A 9,212-nucleotide genomic window follows, 5' to 3' on the forward strand; every position below is an offset into this window, starting at 1 on the left:
ACCTGTGTGTCAGTTAGAAGCATGAAGGCTCCCAGCATGAAGTGATTTTAACCCCTGATGTCTCCTCAGCCTCCTGTGCAGCCGTCAGGACAGTATCCACAGGATGACCCTGATTATTCAGTGTGGATGCCTCCTGCAGGTAAATCAGCGGCTATCAGCCGACCGAGGCCTTAAATCATCACAGTAATCAGGCTGAACCTCGTTAAAGTCCTTCTGAGGTTTTTGTTGTAATCATGGGTGCAGCTGAGGAATGCAGATCTAGATGATCCTGAATAAACAGCTGCCAGCCTGGTCTCACTGCCTGCTCTGCTCTCACAGGTCAGACTGGAGATGGTCGCACTCACCTGAACGACAAGTACGGCTACTGATGAGGACCATCAGCTTCTGGTTACAGACGGTGACCCTGAAAATGACTCATATTGAGCCTGTGAGGAATTGCAGGGAGCGATTCACTCCTCTGTTATTCTAACCTGGGCAGGAATCAGGAGGCTCCGCCTCTCTGTTCCTGTGCCGCTCCTGCAGATCAACCCACCTGACGCCCGCTCTGCACCCGGCTCCTGGCTGGCGTCAGTCCATCCCTGGCTTTACCTTTTTCTGCTCTGCTGTAGAGGCAGTGGTGGCAGCAGGAGAGGGAGAGCATTGAAGCAGCTTTTCTGACCATCTGGACACTTGGACGGCGTCCTGGATGAAACGTAAGCTGATAATGACTCAAGCTAAGTGAAGAGTGTGTTTCCATGTGCGCACGCACTACGCCCCCCCCCCTCAAAGTCCTCGTTTTAACAAGATTTCCTCAGTGAGAGCCTGGAGATTCCTTTCTCTGTGAAATCCCACTCTGTTGATTTCTGTAACTTCGAACATGTGCCCCCCCTCCCCCGCTAATGTCTTTAAACTATAATAAATGGAATATCTTTTTGTAAAATAAAATAAAAAGTACATCACCTCATAGTTAGTTTTTTGTCAGCTGTTGGTCTCCTGTTAGAAGCTGTTATTTAAAATGAACAAAGTTTGCTTTTGTTCCCTGAATGTAACATTTCTCTAAGTTGGACATTTATTTTAGTTAGTTGCATAGCAGTTATTCTGCCAATCATCTTAAAAGTAGCCTGGTAAATTAGCCCCGCCACAATCATTTTTCCCTGCAATTGGTCTAGCCTTGATCTATACCCCAGGCCCTAGAACTGACTGGCCAATCACAACACAGATGTGTTTAGAAAGTGGGCGGGGTTTTGAGGGTGTGACAACTGCAGACCGCGCCATTGGCTGATCAGCTTCCCTCTCCCTGCTGATGTACAGCATCCCCACAGCATGATGCTGCCACCAACATGTTTTGATATAGAATCATAAGACTGAGGCCTATAAACTATTGTTATTTTCTGATCTGACCAGAGCAACTTTTTACTACAACGCCTTTAAAAAGCCAAAGACTTTAAGGCTGTTAGCGCTTTAGCAAGGTGTTTTACCACCATTCAGAAATAAAATGACATCACAAGAAGAGGCCACAGAGTATTTATTGAATTATTCTTGTGCAACAAGGGACGAAAACACGTCACGATGTTACATTCAATTCGGCAAAGTCTTGGTTCCAGCTAGTTACATTGTGTTTGAGCTCCTTTCAGGAGACAGGAAGTACCTCAGACTTCAATATAGCAGGAATGTGATTTCAAGGCATTAAGAGATATTTAGATAGTTAGACCTGTGGTCCTTTTCTACCTAGAATGGAATGGAGTTACATTACTAGAAACAAAAAGCCAAAGTGAAATGGCGAACTACAGGAAGGCTATCCAGAAGAACAGATTAGCCAACTGTGCAGCAACCCTACAGTCATTCATGTTTCTGCAGAGTTCTGGGATTCATGCAGGAAAAGAGAAAACGAGTAACTTTGACTCAGGACTACTGATCTACAGTCATACATATTTGTTATAGCTCGACCTTACAGTACTGTGTTTGCAGCAACACATCCAGAGTAGTAGTTTCAGACGGATAAATGCGACCACCATCTCAGCTTAACAATAACAAGATAGATGATTCATCTTTTTGTTTAGATAGGAAGTTACAAAGGAAGAAACCCTGGAACCACATGATTGTCTAACATGCATCATTCCCCTCAGAGCGATCCAAACAGGCTTCCTGCTCCGTGTTTGTCTAATGATCCTGAATTCTACGTAGAGAGCTCTGCTAGACGGTGTCCTGATTCCAGCAGGGCTCAGAGTGATGGGGACAGATTACCTGAGAGTGCAACAGTTCAACCTTTAAACAGAAACACCTTCCAGAGCTCGCTCCGTTAACAGAAGCCGCAGAATGAAAAGACCTAAATGCGAGGAGGTGTGGCTGGAGTCTGCTTTGGACGGTTTCTGCTTAAGAGCATGGAGGGTCTTCAGACGGAGTCAAGGATCTACAAGGGGGCGCTGTGCTCATGGAGCGGAAGGCCAAGATGGAGGGGTCATAGGAGTACCTGGGCGGAGGACGACCGCCGGTTAGATTCTAGGGACAGAAAAAAAAAAGATCATTTAACAAACAATAGAAACAACAATACTCCTCTGGACTAAAACCAAAACATTAAACACTTTTGGACGTTTTATCTTCCCTCGTGGAGCAAATCCAGGCTGCAGTTCTACTTTTCCACTTGTAAGCCCCCCCCACCACCTTTGGCTTCTAAATTTAGCCCGAGTCATTTTCTTCCCCACAGGAAACGGCAGGAAATGACTTTGTTGGATTTGGCAGTGAGGCAGCACTTTGTGCAGGGCTGCAGAGGCCGATTCCTCACAGAACCTGAAAACTGAGACGGATGCGCGGCTGGAGCCCAACGCTGTCTCACTGTTAGGGAGGGAGGGAGCAAACATCTGCAGGGATCCAGCTGCTGGAACGCAGCATCATTCCCCAAACCAGTCAATCAAACTGTGAGATGTTAAAATAATCTTTCTCCTCTGGAGGCTACAGGTCAGCCAAACTACAGCCAGCTAATCCGGATAAATTAAAAATCAACAGCAGTAGATGGACTAAGTTATCTATCAATCATTTCACACATCCTTTAATTCAGGCTTCAAGAGAGAGCCGAACCTTCAGCAGATAATAGGAAGGCTCAAAGGAGAACAGAGGAATGATTTGGGTTTGGTTCTGTGAGTCTGCTCAGTGACGCAGTGGTTAGCGCTTCGGCCTTGCAGCATGAAGGTTCTAGGTTTGATTCCCGTACATTTCTCCCTGTACATGCGTGGGTTCTCTCTGGGTACTCTGGTTTCCTCCCAGTCCAAGATCATGACTGTTAGGCTAATTAGCTTCTCTGAGTCCTCATGAGGAGGGCGGTAATAACTTCTCCCAGTGGAGAAATCTACCTCTGCATTTAATCGCCGTTGTGCGACAGATTGGCGACCTGTCCGGGTGGAGCCTGCCTCTCCTGCTGGAGACAGACACCTCGCCTCCCCGCTGGGATAAAGCGTGACAGAAAACGGATGGTTGAATACTTATGTAAATATAAAATATGCCTGCTACATGACCTCAGATAACAGCATAAATAATTCCTTTATTAGCTTCTGAGATGGGCGTGTTCAGCGTGGTAAGCCAGTAATGATGACCAATCACAGCAGAGAGACTACAAATATTTTCAATGCTTGAATCTTATTTTATGAATTTTTCCTAAATTGTCCAAAACCTGAAGATGGCGGCCGCCTTCATTTCCTGCTGAGGTCAGGATCAGATAGAACAAAAGGAAACTTGTTTCCATCAGTTTTATTTTCCTCTGCTTTATGTTTAACAGCCCTTATAGTTTTAGAAAGACTTCATCTCATGAGCTAAAGACTCACTTTGATTAAAAACACTTCTAGGATCATGTCCATCCAGGTCTAAGTGCAGGTATGAATGTTTCTCTCTTAGTCATTCTATCAGCACTCAGGTATTTAAAGCAGGATATAAAATAATTTCTGAACTTTGAACATTAAGCAGCATCTTTTAACCAAATATCTACACTGATCAGCGAAGCAGCAGAACGCCAGGCGTTCAGGAAATCTGGCCGTTCTGGGGGAGGAGTCTCAGTCATCAAAGTTTATTTTACTTTACAAACCGCTGCATAAAAACAATAAAAACAATCCTAAGCATAAAACTTCAAGTATTAAAAGCCAGTTTGATAAAAATTAGTCAACAGGTTTGATCTCATCAATAATCTTCTGACGTCTCATTAAACAGAGCCAGACTAAATTACACCTTTAATATAACCTTTAGTCTGGTTTATCAGGCTAGTAAAATATGATTCTAACAAGTTTCTATTCAGGCGTTACAAACAAATGCCCGCCGCACACTTCAGATTTTATTTATAAAACTTCTGTAAGCCGCAAACGTCTGTTTTATTAACCATTGGCTCCTTCATTCTGTTCGTTTGTGTTTGTAATGTTATGTGCAAACATCTTTAAAGCATTATTACACTTTAAAGGAACTCAAGTTATGCTGCTGAAAAAAACACATTTATTAAAAGTATTTGAACTTTGTTTTTAGTTATAGTCAAATAGTTTTTTCCTCACAGATAGAGAGAAATCTAAGGTGAAAAGCTTGTAGTTAACCTCAGTCTAAAGTAAAGTAACGCCATGCAGAAGTTTCCTCTTATCCAATCAAGCATAACCGCATCATTTCCTCCTGTTGCTCCTCATGGCGGCTGATGATACCAGACGCCGTCATCTCGGCCTCCGACACGCCGCCTTGTTCAGCTCCATCCTTCCAGGGAAAACAAAGGTCAGAAGCAGCTTTCCAACGGACCCCCTCCTCTTCATACACATCGCTGCCGACCTCCGACCCCTGCATCTACTCTCATGCTTGAGTTGCTTCCATGAAGCGTCTCTTCTGGTTGGCAGTCAGGAAATGGAGGGTTTGCAGATAAAAGGGGGGGGAAACAAACAAGTTCTGCTCTCTGTCATAAAGACCTGCTGGAAGCGGGAACGGACCTGCAGACGTCACCGACGTGGACGACACAACCAGCAAGCAAGAGCGGAGAATAATGAGCAATACTAGCGTGTTCCAGTGGAGCTAAACAGATTGCAGCCGGCCAAGGCTATAAATGGAAAATGACTCCATCCCTGGAAAAACACCACAAGGGAACCGCACGCACTCCACCTCCTCTTCCTCCTCCTCTACCTCTCACCGCCACTCACTCACTGATCCTCCTCGCCTTCCATCTAACACAGAGCCGGTGTGTGTCGACATAAACAAGAGTGTGATAAGGCTGCAGCCACACGATCCCACACAATGTGATAATGACGTCACTTCTCTCAGCACACTGTGCATCCTTCTGGAGCGCTCGCTCCGAGCCAACAGGACCCGCCTCCTTCCACTCAAGCTTCCCTCAATCAAAAACAACAAACATACTATTTAGCTGCTCTTCAAAAACCGCCTCTAAAGCTTTCATGGCTTTTTAACGAAGGGCTGCTGGGTGCTTATTGTGGCTGGATGTGATGAAAAAGCGTTGAGCTGATGGTGCCATCAGGAGTTCTGCAGCCAGGAGGACAAACATGGCGGCCAGATGCCGTCCCAGCGTGCAGTTGGATGGAGATGAAGGAGCTGGCCACAGGCTCGGCCGTTCACAGAGAGCAACCGTCTCTGCAATGAAAACCCTGAACCTCAACATGCTGCAACAGAGAAACTTTCCTCTGAACCTTCAGATTCTTTACGTTCAAAGATAAAAACGATCAATGGCGTAAATATCGGTAAGCAGAGACAGCTTAGAGGCCCCCGACCTCTTAGGGGCCCCGTCACTGACACCTGGTTGGCCCCCTACGCAATCATGGACTAGGACGTCTCTTTGCAGATGTAACGGTACGAAACGTTCCTCTTAAACCCACCTGATCCAAACCGTATTTATACCGCGACACACGTCAGATTTCACCACGATGGTGAACCGTTTAAACACGACACCAACAGCAAAGCAGACACTTTTAATTACTATGTTAGTAACTGTGTATAGTACACACTCATATAAATACACTCATATAATATGTTTCAAACCACAATGAAGATCTTAAAAAAAGAAGTATTTGAGTATTTCGTTTTTTATACTATGGGAATTCCAGCCCATAGATTAAACCCATAACCGTTCCGTAGAATGTGTTAGCGACGACGGATACCAAAGAGGTACTGAAGTGGATTTTAGAAAAGAAAAAGGAAAGAGCTGCTGGAAGAACTGAAAAAACTTCCCAAAATAAATACGATGGAGAGTTTATATCTGGTGAAAAAGCAGCTTTGTGAATATAAAGTGGAACTTTAACAACCTAAAACGCCCGGTAAATAAAATAAAACATATTTGCCTTTGCTGCTAAATAATAATACCGTATTGAAAATTGGTTTCAATACGTTTTTAACAAGATGCTGGTGAAGAATCTCCATCATCCAGATCACAGTCGTTACAAAAAACGTTTTTTAAAAAAGTCCTGGACTGTTTTTCCAAGTTTGAAGACGTTTCTCTTCCCATCCAGGAAGATTTTTCACTTCAATAATTTGTTTTTGCTTTCAAAACTAAAACCAGGCTTTGTTAGGCTGCTGGATAAAACCTGGAACTAAATGCTATTTCATTAAAAAGAATCTAACAGCACATTTTGAACTTCTGAAGCATTCTTTGGATAAAAAAAAAAACGGATAAGAATGAATAGGTCAGAATTTAAAATACAAACCAATAATAAATCAATGAATGAAAATTAATAAGCAAATGGAGATGTTCTTTGATAATGCAGCCCTGTATCTGGAAAACCAGGCATGCATGTCAACAAACGCACCATGCAAACAGTCAGGCATGTGTTGGACTCTGATGCAGCCGCTGGACCCGATCGTAGCATCACACCTGAGTGGTTATACTGGGACAGAGGTTTGGCAGTTTATTAAAAAAATGTGCAAAACAACCAAATATTAAAGAAAGCTGATATGATGTTCCAGTAGTTCAGGATTACAGGTTAATAAAAGAAGGACTGAAAAATAAATAAAAGAACCAAGATGTTGCAGAAGCTTACTGAACATCCAGACTTTAATCTGATTCAAGTGATTTGGTGTTTAGATGGTGAAAACTTTTTTTGGAATTTTAAACAAGACATTTATTGTTATTTTGAAACACAGCAAAACTAGACAGCAGTTAAATGTAGCTACCCTACTGTTCATAGAGCTAAAGTGAAAGAAGTAGGTTAGCTGGGCTACCTGCTCATAAAGGCTACGTTCACACCGCAGGCCTTCATGCTCAATTCCAATTTATTTTTGTGAAATCCGATTTTTTTCTTTTCATTTCAGAATCATTTTACCTCCTACTTTTGTTAGTAGCGCTTACAGATAGGTTACTCAGGTAAATTGCTCTATAAATATTATTTATTTACTGTTAGAATTGCATTTCTTTTTACTTGTATTGGTATTACCTTCAACTTCATGGCTTAGAACCTCATCACTCTTTAGGACAACCCTCAAACTGTCTGCAGAAAACCCAGTCTGCTTTTCTTAATGGGCCCAACAAATGAGTTTGAAAGGCAAACTTTGAAGATTGAAATGATCTATATTTGTAAAGTTAATTGTAAACAGATCATTGTTCAAATGAATGCATTGCTTTATCAGCTTTATCAGGACACTACTTCCTTCCATTCAAGATGTCACTAATAGGTCCTGTTTGACCAGAACCCAGATCACCATCAATGGGATCTCCACCTGCAGCTGTAAACTGTTTCCTCTGATTAGAAAGAAACGACTGCAAAGCTCCATGAGCTTCAGGTGTCGCCTGCTTCATCCTTCTCCACCAGCTGAGTGATCCACGGTTAAACTCTTTTATTTACAAGGAATAATGTCTTTAACTAAAGTTAAATGTAAAATTATCCATCCTTCCATCTGTTTCTGTCACACCTCTTCCTTGCTGGGTGGTGAGGGGTGCTGTGTCTATGGTGAGAGGCGGGGTCCATCTTGGACAGGTCTCCAGTCCATCACAGGGAAACACAGACAAACAACCATTCACACCTAAGGAGGATTTAGAGAAGCCAATTAACCCAACACCCCTGTTTCTGGACTAGAGGAAGCCGGAGTACCCAGAGAGAACCCACGCATGCACAGGGAGAACATGGAAACATGGAGAAAGACCACGGGCCGGGAATTGAACCCAAAACCTTCTTGCTGCAAGGCAGCAGTGCTACCTACTTGCAGAATTATATTTATACATTTTGCTTTTTCATTCATATTTATTTTCTGTGAAATTAGGAAAAGCTTTTGTTGTGACTTTGATGGTTAGATTTCTACCGTTGCTGCTTTGCTGCTGTTATATCTTCCCCTGGAGTCCATGCAAAATAAAGCTGGGCCGCTGACAGGACCTGGACCGGGCATTGGAACCGAGCCATCAGCCATCAGCTCCCTGTCCGGAGCCAGCCGGGGACGGAGCGACCGAACCCGACCCGGTGACGGTATGCCTCCCCCCGCCTGCGTTACAGCAGGCAAAAATATACTAAAATGAGTCTACCTCATCTGGCTAATGTAGTAAAACTGTTTCACAAAGATCTGGAGTCAGTGGGTCACATGACCTGGAAGCTATTGAAGAAAATTCCCAACTTTCATCTTTAAAAATATCTTAAAAATTGAAAATAGCTTCAAATTGCATGAAAGCAAGTGTGTCTTACATACGTCATCTATTGGCATGATTTTACTTTAGTTTGGTCTTAGTTGGTCAGAAGATAAGGAATTTATTGATTTTTGTTTCTTAAGAGTGCCTGGTTCAAAGATTTGTTGAGGGTCCCTAAATGCACCACGGCGTGTGGGAGGAGGCAGCAGCTGAGGGACGCTGGCCGACATCGGAGTCCCTCAGTCGGATCAACCGTTTGCTGGATCGCGCTGACTCAGCAAAGCTGGAATATCCAATATCCAACTTCAAACCAACTTCACCGCGGTGCTGACGGCTCGGTTCTGTTGCGCTGTAGTGACCAACATCCCGGAGGATTTTGAAATTCCCCCCCAGAGATTTTTTTAGGTCTGAAAGTAGGACATGTTCGGGAAAAGGAGGAGGTCTGGTCAGCCTACCTGAACGGGCCACCCAGCAGGAACCTTTCCTCCTCCCCTATGACCCTGAGACTCTTTCAGGCAGTGAGCAGCAACAGGTGGTGGAGGGGCAGCAGTGCATTATAGTCAGTTCAATTGGCCTTAAAAGTTGGAGCTTTTTGAGGTTTTTCCAGCTCTAGTGGTTCATTTTTTCAACAGTGGGCTGGCAGGAAAGGGGGAATGAGAGAGGGGGG

General features: G+C 43.7%; 2 protein-coding genes across 2 annotated transcripts in view; one reads left to right on the forward strand and one right to left on the reverse strand.

The window, feature by feature from the left end:
* Nucleotides 1-383, forward strand: part of slc4a1ap (solute carrier family 4 (anion exchanger), member 1, adaptor protein) — a 12,851-nt gene extending 12,468 nt beyond the window's left edge. Inside the window, exons 12-13 of the mRNA XM_015384858.1 lie at nt 50-139; nt 319-383. Coding sequence (XP_015240344.1) covers nt 50-139; nt 319-368 — 140 coding nt within the window. The 3' untranslated portion in view covers nt 369-383. The remainder of the gene's footprint in view (nt 1-49; nt 140-318) is intronic.
* A 1,076-nt stretch (nt 384-1,459) lies between these two features.
* Nucleotides 1,460-9,212, reverse strand: part of LOC107091101 — a 27,490-nt gene continuing 19,737 nt past the window's right edge. Inside the window, exon 5 of the mRNA XM_015384852.1 lies at nt 1,460-2,478. Coding sequence (XP_015240338.1) covers nt 2,353-2,478 — 126 coding nt within the window. The 3' untranslated portion in view covers nt 1,460-2,352. The remainder of the gene's footprint in view (nt 2,479-9,212) is intronic.

The sequence above is a fragment of the Cyprinodon variegatus genome, unplaced genomic scaffold (assembly GCF_000732505.1).
Source record: "Cyprinodon variegatus isolate N-32 unplaced genomic scaffold, C_variegatus-1.0 Scaffold325, whole genome shotgun sequence".
NCBI lineage: Eukaryota > Metazoa > Chordata > Actinopteri > Cyprinodontiformes > Cyprinodontidae > Cyprinodon > Cyprinodon variegatus.